We start from the raw sequence: 13343 nt of genomic DNA, 5'->3' as shown, positions 1-13343 counted from the left end.
TGAGCTCATTCCATCAAAACATGGGCAAAGTTGACTCAAAAGATTTGGTATGCATTCATTTCTGTTGTGCAATACACACTGCTATTCAATTTTCTACCACTTCAATGATCATGGTGAATAGAAATGATGAGCATCAAGGTTGCATTTGCTGAAATCATAAAAAGACTGTTTATGCAATATGCACTGCCTTTTGTCCATCACAGCTCCATGAAAATCAACAGTCGGCACTCTGGCTGTATATATGACAGTAAATGAATGCCAGTTAAGGGGTACTACACCCTCGATAAATTTAGTGTCTATTTTTGCATTTTTCTGAAAACTAATAACACAGTGGTAACAAAAGTTATATATAGGGGCAAGGAATCGAATTACTACACTGGAATTTCAGTGACCCAAGACAAGCGGTTCGTTATTTATGATAAGAAAAGAGGTACCGCAAGAATGTACCCCATTTCCTATCATATATACTGAACCGCTTGTCTTGTGTCACTGAAATTTCAGTGTAGTAATTGGATTCCTTGCCCCAATAATATACATAACTTTTGTTACCAGTGTGTTATTAGTTTTGAGAAAATGCAAAAATAGTCACAAATTTACCACAGGGTGTGTACCACCTTAACTAAATGTGAACCTGTAATTTCAGAGTTTACTCATGCTAGATACCTTTTATATCCGAACTACATTCCAGTAGATCTCAACAATATTCCATTTAAAATCCACACCACCCCTGTACAAGATTTTGGAAATATCTTCCACATGGGGAGTATGAATTTTAAATGGAATGAACACATTAGCACCTCCATTTGAATTTCATACACCCTCTGAGAAAGATTCAACCCAAATCTTCCACAGAGGGAGAGCGAGTTTCAAACGGAGCAGCTGATGTGTTCATTCCTTTTGAAATTCATACTCTCCCTGTGGGAGATATTTCCAAAATCTTCCACAGGGGGAATGTGGATATTACATGGAATAGCCCAATGGCAACAATTTTGTTGCATGAGACTAACATTGTACTTCATGGGAAGGGAATGTAAAGAATTTTATATAGTGTGCCTCATCTCAAGTTGAGAGTAACCCCATGCTGGATTTTATAGCGGCAGATTTGAATTGCACACCCTAACTTAATCCTGCGGGGCGTATACACATGCGTAGAAACATGATTTTTCCATACGGTGGTAACTCAACTCAAACGCATTTATTGGAATCTGCCAATGTGAAATCAAACATGGCGTTATTCTCAACTTCAGATGAGACACACTATACTGTGAATCTTACTGAATGCACAAAAAAACTTATACATAGAAGACACAAAAATGATGAAAATATCTTTATACGTTGCTTAATATTTACAGTTTAAAATCAATATATAATAAATACATGTAGCGGTAGTCACTGTCCAATACTGAGCCAACCCTGTTGAATTTAAACTTAACATGTATAATAACACTGTTTCACATTAATTTTGACTGACTTTTGAGATGTAAGAGCTTATAGTTTCAAAACCCCTTACATTCACTTGCCGAATTTTGAGAACACATCAAAAAATCATCAAAAAAATCATTGATATAAGGGAGTTTTCAACAAAAGCAGCTCACCCAAGCATCCCACCAAAAACTGCTTTTGTTGCAAACCCCCATATATCAGTGATTTGGCAAGTGGATGTAAGGGGTTTTGAAACTAAGCTCTTCATATGTGTAACACAATCAATGGAAATGAGTCTTAATCTTGAAAATATTCAATTCCAAGTGTTTTTAAACATCACTTATTACACTAGTTTCAGAGAAGAGCGGCAGTCCCTTGCTCCGATTGACTCGAGCGCCCTGTTCATGAGCGACATTTTCGGCCAATCAGATAACTGAGATTATCGGTCTATTGTAACGATTGTCAGACGATTGAATCAGCCAATCAGAACCACACTTCCATGTTTATGCTGTGTACGCTCTCAAAATATAAAGAACTGCCGTTCTTCTCTGCCAAACACTGTAACCCTGCAGACCTCATGAACTTCTGGTTCATATCAAGTTATGGGGCAACTTATCAATTGCTATAAGCAGGGACCTTGTATGGAGGGACTGGAAACGGCTTCCACCCATTGTACCATGCGAGTTGCTGGTTTACAAATTATTCTCAGTTGAGCAAGCATGAATAATATGTTGATCAATAGACTCTGGTATGAATCCAAGCACAGTTACAACACAGCGCGTGGCTTGTCTTGTACATTGCGAGATGAGCCTACATGTTTGCCTATAATGACATACTCTAGAAATGCCAACATAAATCTTCAAAGAACATCATCTTAAGAATTATTTCAGTATCGAAATCAGTAGGAATACCAAGCGTACGGTGTACACATTCCAGAAAAAATATAATTTTGTTTGTTCTAGCATTCTGTATCACCACTAAATTATCACATTTTGTCTCCAAAATCCTGTGCAAATGATTCTCCATGCTACACAGAAATTGTGTTTGACAAAGGATAGACATTTTACACAATTTGACATTTACTTTAAAAGATATTGGAATATTTTGATGTGTTTTTGATATTTTGTAGGGCAACATGAGTAAATAATAAAATTCAAACATCGCATATAATCGAAGGTCGTAAAAGATAATCTGATAACAATAGCTTGACAATAGCTATCAATAATCCTGTTTCCAGTCCCTTTATACACGGTCCCTGCTATAAGAAACAAAATAACTCTAAGTTACGCTACCGATAACCATGCAAGTATGGCATGTTATGTTACATGTAGGAAACCATACATGCCTGTCTATTCAATGTTAAATGGGTAAATAATACAAATACACCTGCTATGGCAGCTCTGCCAGGAAGTAAAAAGCAGGCACCTGGAGGTCAATCATATGTGCAGTCTTTGCGCATCAGCAGTAACCTACACACAATGTATAATCCACTGCATCATGCCATTATAGTATGATGCTGAGCTTGAGAGTTAAATAAAAGCATTTTGAACACTCCACTGCTATAATCTTTTCCTGTAAACTTTTGACGAAAGCGTATCTTAAGCGTACATCACCCATTTACTGCATTGAAGCGCACTTGTCTCTGATTGGCTGCTGAGGCGATATGCTGTTGCGAGTGGAAATTTACGAATGAACTTTGCGCTGTACGTATTGTTAGCTTTCCAACATCACAGTATTATGCGCTTGTCAAAGGTTACAGAAATATAAGCCCAATCATAAACAAGTATACAAGCATGGAAGTTTACAATACAGAAACTTAATAAGCTTAAGATATACATATTGTAATAATGGGTCGTGTCAGATGCTTTCTGCACCATGTTGTGGAAGACACAGATGAAATTATGGACTGATTTAGATAAAAATTACACTGCCATCAGTTCATATAGAAGGCACAATTGACATTTGCATTTCTTCACCTTCTCGAATGAATTGGGCTATTCCATTTAAAATCCACACTACTCCTGCGGAAGATTTTGGAAGTATCTTTCACAGGGGGAGTTTGAATTTAAAATGGAATGAACACATATAGGCAGCTAGCTCCATTTGAATTTCATACAACCTCTGAGAAAGATTCAACCTGAATCTTCCACTGAGGGAGGGTGAGTTTCAAATGGAGCTGCTAATGTATTCACTCCATTTGAAATTCATACTCCCCCTGTGGAAGATATTTCCAAAATCGTCCACATTTTTTCCAGCCCTGATGAGTAGTAGTTAAGTTTCCCCTTGAACGCATGAATACTCCTACATTTAGGGTCTTATGTTCTAGGCCATCCACCATGTCCTGTACCTTATAGGACTAATACATGGTCAGTTTGACCCTAACTTGCACATTTGGTTTTTCCTGTGATGGCCATGCTGTAAGATATTCAGCAGGAATTATTTCACCTGTGTCTTCCATATATAGTGGATGTGTGTGTAGAATACAAAGTCAAAAATATCACAAATCATGTTTATGCATCAAACCAGCCAATCAGTAATTTCAGTTAATATTACAAATGCAAAAGTAAAAGAAATCAAAAGAGGTACCATTTGGCACTTAAAATTACAAAAACAATCTTACAAAAAGAAAATAATTACATCTTAACATTTTGGTAGACACCATTTCATTACCATACAACATGTTTCCCTGCTGCGTAGAGGATGTCAGACTTTCCTTTAAAACATGATGGGAATTGCTAGATGTATAATCCATAGATTAATATGGAAAAGATCATATTGCAAACAGGTTTGCACAACCAGTCCATCAAGGCAAGACATAGTACAGACATTAATTTATGACTGTCAGTGTAGTGAATTGCCATCTCATGATAAGACTTATGGAATGAAGAAATTGGTTGGGCTCTTCCACTTAAAATTCACACTCCCACTGTGGAAGATTTTGGAAATATTTTCCACAGAGGGCGTATGCATTTCAAATGGAATGAATACATTTGGCAGCTCCATTTGAAACTCACCCTCCCTCTGTGAACGATTCAGGTTGAATCTTTCTCAGAGGGTGTATATGAAGTTCAATTAGAGCTGCCTAATGTGTTCATACCATTTGAAATTCATACTCCCTCTGTGGAAAATATTTCCACAATCTTCCACAGGGGAGTGTGGATTTTAAATGGAATAGGCCATTGTTTAAGTATTAATCTTGTACCATATCACATGCCCATTTGGCATTCCAGATGATTGTTCCAATTCTCCATGACCTTGTTACCAGCTTCATCTGCTGTTGAGACAAAGACCACTGATTCCCCTATGAGGGGTTGTAACACGTCCTGGCATACCTGGACGGCATTAGCACCACTGTATTCAAGACTTACTACTGGACCTGGAAGAAAAAAAGCAACAGATGTAAATGTCAATTATTAAGAGAGGGCGGCCTATCCTAAAGTTTGTTCGGCTCATATAAGGCAGAAATTATTCGGCTTTTGTTACTGCGTGCGTCAATAAAGTCCCAACTCACGCTCGCATAAATTCACATAAGCGTGCGCCAGTCACACATTGCGAAACTAGCGTAAGCATTGCGTTCAACTGCGTGCATGCCATTCTATATCAATACGCGTTGTTATGAGTCATATTTTTTCCGCCTTATATAAACCGAACAAACTTTAGCAAGACATCAGTCAATGTGAGACATTGAATATTATATTAAATGCGAAGATCACAGCGGTAGACTCGAAACTGACCATTTGTGAAAAAGAGGAAAATGGTTTAAAAAAAGGAAAATAGCGCAAAATCATGCTAAAAAGCCCAAACTGGGCTGAAAATAACAAATAATGGGTCAATTTCAGGAATAAAAAGAGGAAATCTGCTAAAAAGAGGAAAAGTTTCAGGTCTGCAGAGGATACATACCTGAGAAAATATATTATAAATAAAGAAGTGAAGCTCAGCCAAGCTGGCACTAAGACTTTAGCTAAATCTCTTACAGGGGTAGTGTGGATTTTACATGGAATAGCTCATTGCAGCCTACACCTACCTTTTCCAGCTGCATCTGCTAGTTGTTGATCTTCTACGAATAAACGAGTAGTATCATCCCCGTCTATCTCTATTTCTTTAGATTGCACTAATGTACAGGAACCCTGCAAAAATGTGTGACAAGTATCAATGGTTATTGTCAGTGTTCGAATTTAGGAAAAATAAATGGTTGTCCCACGGACAACCAGATTACAATTTCTGGTTGTCTCTAAGTTTTTGGTTGTCCGTAGGCCTACAAATGTGACTTTTGGCTAGATTTATGGTTGTCCGGCGGACAACCGAATCAGTATTTTTGGTTGTCCGGCGACTTTTTTAGTTGTCCCGGGCAACCGGACAACCAAAATTTCGAACGCTGGTTATTGTTAATAGGATTAGATATTGCCAAGCCCTGATAGTTGGTTACATTTAATAACGTACTGCCCATCCTTGGGTCTCATCATGGGGATATATCAGACAACATAAAACTGAGTTTGCCTCCTTAGGTCCGATGTATACTCCACTTCATGTATACTTCATCAAAATATCGCTGAGTATCGCAAAGAATTGTTGCCCGCTCTGTGCTTTCATATAGAAACTTCGCTGGCCTACCCCCCAAAAGTTGAACCAAATCCAACTCTCCGCAAAGCGAAGAAACCTGCTCTGCGAACGAAATTCATAAAATTTCAGCTCAAATTACTTCGCGGCCTGCGAAATCGCGGTCGCGAAGTGGAGTATACATCGGACTTTACACTGGGTTTCAGAAAAGAACGGCAGTCCCTTGCTCAGATTGATGTGAGCGCCCTGTTAATGAGCGACATACGCGGCGCTTTGTGTTCACTTCAAGGGCGCCACCGACCAACGAAGTGACGCACAATCGTGCCGTTCTTCTCTGACAAAAACTAATTAATGTATAATTGAGCTTCTAGCCAGCTTGTAACAGTTGTCAGTATATGCAAGAACCTAGTCCAATATTGTATGCAAAATACTTTCATATTCTTCTCTGTCTCTTTTTTTTCCATAACCGGCAATTTAGTCTCATTCATATAAAATGCACAATGCACATGATCGGTGGAAATTATATAATCTTCATAACAATGCAGACACATGGATCCAAAATTTGATAAATAAAATGGCTGGGCTAGGGCTAGGGAGTCAAAAAACGCGGAAATCCACGGAAACAAGGAACTCTCACATCCCTGCTTAGTGTATATACCACACTCACCTCCTTTGTTATTCCTTTGACAAAATTCCTGATCCTTTCTTCTGATCCATCATCTTTGAAGAACACAACAAGGCAGGCCTAAGTCAAAATAAAAGAAACCAATCAATAAATATACTATTTATATGGAAATTACTTTTTAGTCATAATAAGCTGCTTTGGAAATAATAAAGTATACACACATTTCAAGAGATGCAAACATTATACAACCTGCTTATAAAAAGGCATATCTCTCTCTAAGGTCACATTGCATACACATATGCAGGTGTGGTACGTTTGTATGACAGTATACCATCGAATGTGGTCAGCAGCAGCCCTAGTAGCCTCTGTGATGCTCAGACTTGTGATAATCTTGATGACGTCAAGCCAGCTAGCTACAGATCTACCTCTCTTGCGTTTTCCCTCAATCATTCTTTGGATGATTTTTTTTATATAAATGCAAATAGGTTTGACCGGTCGCTTCCATTTTCATCCAAAAGGACTTTTTGTTCACAATCGTACTTCTTAGTATTTATGATTTTAAGTGAAACTTTTCAACATTTCACACATTTTCAACTGATAGAGTGTCCCAGGTTAAATAAGAAATAAACCAAAACAAAAGAAAATATATCCGGGAGAGGGGACGGGTCAGGATCCTTACGATAAGACTTTCATTTATAGGGCATCACCCAACTGACCTGTTCAGCTTTTCTCCTCTTGTTTCCCTGTGTAAATGGCACTACGCTATCATCAGGGGCTGTGCTGATCTTCATACTGGAAAACTCTTCTGAGCTTGGAGCTGGCACGTAATCTTCCATTTTAAAATCCTGCCGACAAGTAGTAATGAATAATGAAAATGTAAGAAAAGCGCAATATAGCAGAAAAGTAGTTTTGCAGGTTTTCTGCAGAAAAATCAAGAGACCACATTTGATGAAGTAAAATTGTTTTTCAGTTTACTTCCAAATTTGGATTGGGTGCTTGATATTATATATGTATCAGATTTTAAAATGTAACATTCAGCTATTTGAAATTTTCTGGAATCCTAAATATGTATTTAAAGAAGAACAAATTACACATTATGGGCATGTGCATGGAGATATATACATGTATACACATTACATACATGTAAACTCCCTCTGCATGTAATCGCAATCTACTACATGTATGGGGGACTATGTGTAGTACTAAGTGTAGTACTAAAATTGGTTCGGTTTATAAAATTATTCAGCTTTTGTTATTGTGCGCATCAATAAAGTCCCAACTCACGCCCGCGTAAATTCACATAAGCATGTGCCAGTTACGCATTACGCAACACACAACTAACGTAAGCATTGCGCCCAACAGCATGCATGCCATTCTATATCAATATGAGTCTTATTTATAACCTTTATATTAGCAGATAGGCGAGATCTGCTAGTTCTCTGTAGACAAGGGGCAGTCTTCATTGAACGGCTCTTTTCAGAGCCACCAAAACTTACAAAATCAGCAGATAGGCGAGATCTGCTAGTTTCTGTTGACAAGGGGCAGTCTTCAGCACACGGCATCGCCAATACACGCATTTTCGATAATAAAGTATTTGGATTTATTGGTGAGTGAATTGTTTCCTCCAGTAAGGGATTTCGCGAAAGCACTACTGTAACGTCACACAAATGACGTAAACAAGGGCCTCCCCGCAGCCCAAGAAAAAACGAACGAAAGCACAAAATGGCAGATGGAAAAATGCATCAAACTCAAAGAATAAAATAAATAATTACCTAACGTTGCAATTTGCATGTAGTAATAACTTTATTTTGCTGTAAAATTGCTATATAATAAATATTAAGAGTTAAACAAATTATTAATTGTGCGTTGAAATCATACCGCTGACAGACGTGTTTTCCGCCGATAGCGCGCACAATATTAACATTTTCAATTTACCGAGAATAGTGTACAGAATTTCATCAATTTAAAGAAAAAACAACAAAGAAATATGAATGTGTGGTATGGAAATGGAAAAGAACACTACACACTTTCCAATAATACTAAAAGTGCGCCGGGGACAGAACTTCAAGATGATTAAATTTGGCATGATTTGTTCAGTATTTACGCATGAAATCGCCATTATAGTACGGGGCAATTCGCATATCTACATTACACAGCGCGTGTTATGCATGTCACCGCAGCCATGATTACGGCGCAGTGTAAAGACCACCACAGTGCATACAAACACGTCTGATTGTTGAAACCGTTTAGGTTTTTGTGTCAGAATAGCCATACTATTTCACAAATTTTAGTAATATAAACACGTTTGAGACATTTTCGAGTGTTTTTATTTTATATTTTATTTTAAATCTGGACTTCTACAGTGATTTATACACTAGCCTACATTGACTGTAACATCAGCATGTAGGTAAGCTTAATCTATACACAGTGGAAATGCTGGGTGGCTGGCTATTAAGTTATTTAAAATTCTTCATTTCAGTTTTATCAAGATTTTAGTCTTAGCAAATAAAATTTTACATTACAAATCAAGGATTTTATCTAGATTTTAGGCCTAGTAAAGCTTTACGATGCCTAAAATCTCGATAAAATTCTTGATTTCAAAGTTCTGTAAAAGCTACGGCACATTGAAATCAAGGATTTTTTCAAGATTTTAGGCATCGTAAAGTTTGCGTAAAAGCTACGGAACATTGAAATCAATTTAAATTCTTAATTTCAATTTTATCTCGATTTTAGGCCAACTTTACGAGGACTAAAATCTCGATAAAATTCTTGATTTCAAAGTTCTGTAAAAGCTACGGCACATTGAAATCAAAGATTTTATCAAGATTTTAGTCATCGTACAGCTTTGCGTAAAAGCTACGGAACAATCAATAAATTCTCAATTTCAATTTTATCTAGATTTTAGGCCTAGTAAAGCTTTACGATGGCTAAAATCTCGATAAAATTCTTGATTTCAAAGTTCTGTGTAAAGCTACGTCACATTGAAATCAAGGATTTTTTCAAGATTTTAGGCATCGTAAAGTTTTTGCGTAAAAGCTACGGAACATTGAAATCAATTTAAATTCTTAATTTCAATTTTATCTCGATTTTAGGCCAACTTTACGAGGACTAAAATCTCGATAAAATTCTTGATTTCAAAGTTCTGCAAAAGCTACGCACATTGAAATCAAAGATTTTATCAAGATTTTAGGCATCGTAAAGTTTTTTATGTAAAAGCTACGGAACATTGAAATCAATTTAAATTCTTAATTTCAATTTCATCTCGATTTTAGGCCTAGTAAAGCTTTACGAGGCCTAAAATCTCGATAAAAGCTACGGCACATTTAAATCAAGGATTTGATTAAGATTTTAGTCATCGTAAAGCTTTGCGTAAAAGCTACGGAACAATCAATAAATTCTCAATTTCAATTTTATCTAGATTTTAGGCCTAGTAAAGCTTTACGATGCCTAAAATCTCGATAAAATTCTTGATTTCAAAGTTATGTAAAAGCTACGGCACATTGAAATCAAGGATTTTTTCAAGATTTTAGGCATCGTAAAGTTTGCGTAAAAGCTACGGAACATAGAAATCAATTTAAATTCTTAATTTCAATTTTATCTCTATTTTAGGCCAACTTTACGAGGACTAAAATCTCGATAAAATTCTTGATTTCAAAGTTCTGTAAAAGCTACGGCACATTGAAATCAAAGATTTTATCAAGATTTTAGGCATCGTAAAGTTTTGGCGTAAAAGCTACGGAACATTGAAATCAATTTAAATCAAGGATTTTTTCAAGATTTTAGGCATCGTAAAGTTTATGTAAAAGCTACGGAACATTGAAATCAATTTAAATTCTTAATTTCAATTTTATCTCGATTTTAGGCCAACTTTACGAGGACTAAAATCTCGATAAAATTCTTGATTTCAAAGTTCTGTAAAAGCTAGGGCAAATTGAAATCAAAGATTTTATCAAGATTTTAGTCATCGTAAAGCTTTGTGTAAAAGCTACGGAACAATCAATAAATTCTCAATTTCAATTTTATCTAGATTTTAGGCCTAGTAAAGCTTTACGATGGCTAAAATCTCGATAAAATTCTTGATTTCAAAGTTCTGTAAAAGCTACGGCACATTGAAATCAAGGATTTTTTCAAGATTTTAGGCATCGTAAAGTTTGCGTAAAAGCTATGGAACATTGAAATCAATTTAAATTCTTAATTTCAATTTTATCTCGATTTTAGGCCAACTTTACGAGGACTAAAATCTCGATAAAATTCTTGATTTCAAAGTTCTGTAAAAGCTACGCACATTGAAATCAAGGATTTTTCAAGATTTTAGGCATCGTAAAGTTTATGTAAAAGCTACGGAACATTGAAATCAATTTAAATTCTTAATTTCAATTTTATCTCGATTTTAGGCCAACTTTACGAGGACTAAAATCTCGATAAAATTCTTGATTTCAAAGTTCTGTAAAAGCTACTGCACATTGAAATCAAAGATTTTATCAAGATTTTAGGCATCGTAAAGTTTTGCATAAAAGCTACGGAACATTGAAATCAATTTAAATTCTTAATTTCAATTTTATCTCGATTTTAGGCCTAGTAAAGCTTTACGATGGCTAAAATCTCGATAAAATTCTTGATTTCAAAGTTCTGTAAAAGCTACGACACATTGAAATCAAGGATTTTTCAAGATTTTAGGCATCGTAAAGTTTTGTGTAAAAGCTACGAACATTGAAATCAATTTAAATTCTTAATTTCAATTTTATCTAGATTTTAGGCCAAGTAAAGCTTTACGAGGACTAAAATCTCGATAAAATTCTTGATTTCAAAGTTCTGTAAAAGCTACGCACATTGAAATCAAGGATTTTTCAAGATTTTAGGCATCGTAAAGTTTATGTAAAAGCTACGGAACATTGAAATCAATTTAAAATTCTTAATTTCAATTTTATCTAGATTTTAGGCCAACTTTACGAGGACTAAAATCTCGATAAAATTCTTGATTTCAAAGTTCTGTAAAAGCTAGGGCACATTGAAATCAAAGATTTTATCAAGATTTTAGTCATCGTAAAGCTTTGCGTAAAAGCTACGGAACATTGAAATCAATTTAAATTCTTAATTTCAATTTTATCTCGATTTTAGGCCAACTTTACGAGGACTAAAATCTCGATAAAATTCTTGATTTCAAAGTTCTGTAAAAGCTAGGGCACATTGATAATCAAAGATTTTATCAAGATTTTAGTCATCGTAAAGCTTTGTGTAAAAGCTACGGAACAATCAATAAATTCTCAATTTCAATTTTATCTAGATTTTAGGCCTAGTAAAGCTTTACGATGGCTAAAATCTCGATAAAATTCTTGATTTCAAAGTTCTGTAAAAGCTACGGCACATTGAAATCAAGGATTTTATCAAGATTTTAGGCATCGTAAAGTTTTGCGTAAAAGCTACGGAACATTGAAATCAATTTAAATTCTTAATTTCAATTTTATCTCGATTTTAGGCCAACTTTACGAGGACTAAAATCTCGATAAAATTCTTGATTTCAAAGTTCTGTAAAAGCTACGCACATTGAAATCAAGGATTTTTCAAGATTTTAGGCATCGTAAAGTTTATGCGTAAAAGCTACGAACATTGAAATCAATTTAAATTCTTAATTTCAATTTTATCTCGATTTTAGACCAACTTTACGAGGACTAAAATCTCGATAAAATTCTTGATTTCAAAGTTCTGTAAAAGCTACGGCAAATTGAAATCAAAGATTTTATCAAGATTTTAGGCATCGTAAAGTTTTGCATAAAAGCTACGGAACATTGAAATCAATTTAAATTCTTAATTTCAATTTTATCTCGATTTTAGGCCTAGTAAAGCTTTACGATGGCTAAAATCTCGATAAAATTCTTGATTTCAAAGTTCTGTAAAAGCTACGGCACATTGGAATCAAGGATTTTTTCAAGATTTTAGGCATCGTAAAGTTTTGTGTAAAAGCTACGGAACATTGAAATCAATTTAAATTCTTAATTTCAATTTTATCTCGATTTTAGGCCAAGTAAAGCTTTACGAGGACTAAAATCTCGATAAAATTCTTGATTTCAAAGTTCTGTAAAAGCTACGGCACATTGAAATCAAGGATTTTTCAAGATTTTAGGCATCGTAAAGTTTATGTAAAAGCTACGGAACATTGAAATCAATTTAAATTCTTAATTTCAATTTTATCTCGATTTTAGGCCAACTTTACGAGGACTAAAATCTCGATAAAATTCTTGATTTCAAAGTTCTGTAAAAGCTACGGCACATTGAAATCAAAGATTTTATCAAGATTTTAGGCCTCGTAAAGCTTTTCGTAAAACCTACGGAATATTGGAATCAATTAAAATTCTCAATTTTAATTTTATCGAGATTTTAGGCCTTTTGTAAAGCTTTACGAGGCCTAAAATCTAGATAATATTCTCCATTTTAATATTCCGATAAAGCTACGGCACATTGAAATCAAGGATTTTATCAAGATTTTAGGCCTCGTAAAGCTTTGCGTAAAAGCTACGGAACATTGGAATCAACTAAAATTCTCAATTTCAATTTTATCGAGAGTTTAGGCCTAATAAATCGAGGCTTAAAATCTTGATAAAATTGTCCACGTTCCGTAAACTCTACGGCACATTGAAGATTTTCAAGATTTTAGGCATCGTAAGCTTTGGGTAAAAGCTACGGGACATTAAAATCAATTAAAGCCATATTATAACATTTGCTGAGGAAGACGCCCTCACTG

General features: G+C 35.2%; 1 protein-coding gene across 1 annotated transcript in view; it reads right to left on the bottom strand.

The window, feature by feature from the left end:
• Window positions 1–590: 590 nt before the first annotated feature.
• LOC140165891 (protein XRP2-like) overlaps window positions 591–13343 on the bottom strand; it is a 36754-nt gene continuing 24001 nt past the window's right edge. Inside the window, exons 6-9 of the mRNA XM_072189236.1 lie at window positions 7321–7449; window positions 6647–6724; window positions 5447–5549; window positions 591–4798 (exon numbers count right to left, since the gene is read on the bottom strand). Coding sequence (XP_072045337.1) covers window positions 4629–4798; window positions 5447–5549; window positions 6647–6724; window positions 7321–7449 — 480 coding nt within the window. The 3' untranslated portion in view covers window positions 591–4628. The remainder of the gene's footprint in view (window positions 4799–5446; window positions 5550–6646; window positions 6725–7320; window positions 7450–13343) is intronic.

This window comes from Amphiura filiformis, chromosome 12, assembly GCF_039555335.1.
Source record: "Amphiura filiformis chromosome 12, Afil_fr2py, whole genome shotgun sequence".
In the NCBI taxonomy this organism is placed as follows: Eukaryota; Metazoa; Echinodermata; class Ophiuroidea; order Amphilepidida; family Amphiuridae; genus Amphiura; species Amphiura filiformis.
Note: the sequence above shows the minus strand (reverse complement) of the source record. Positions and strands in the feature narration are given on the sequence as shown.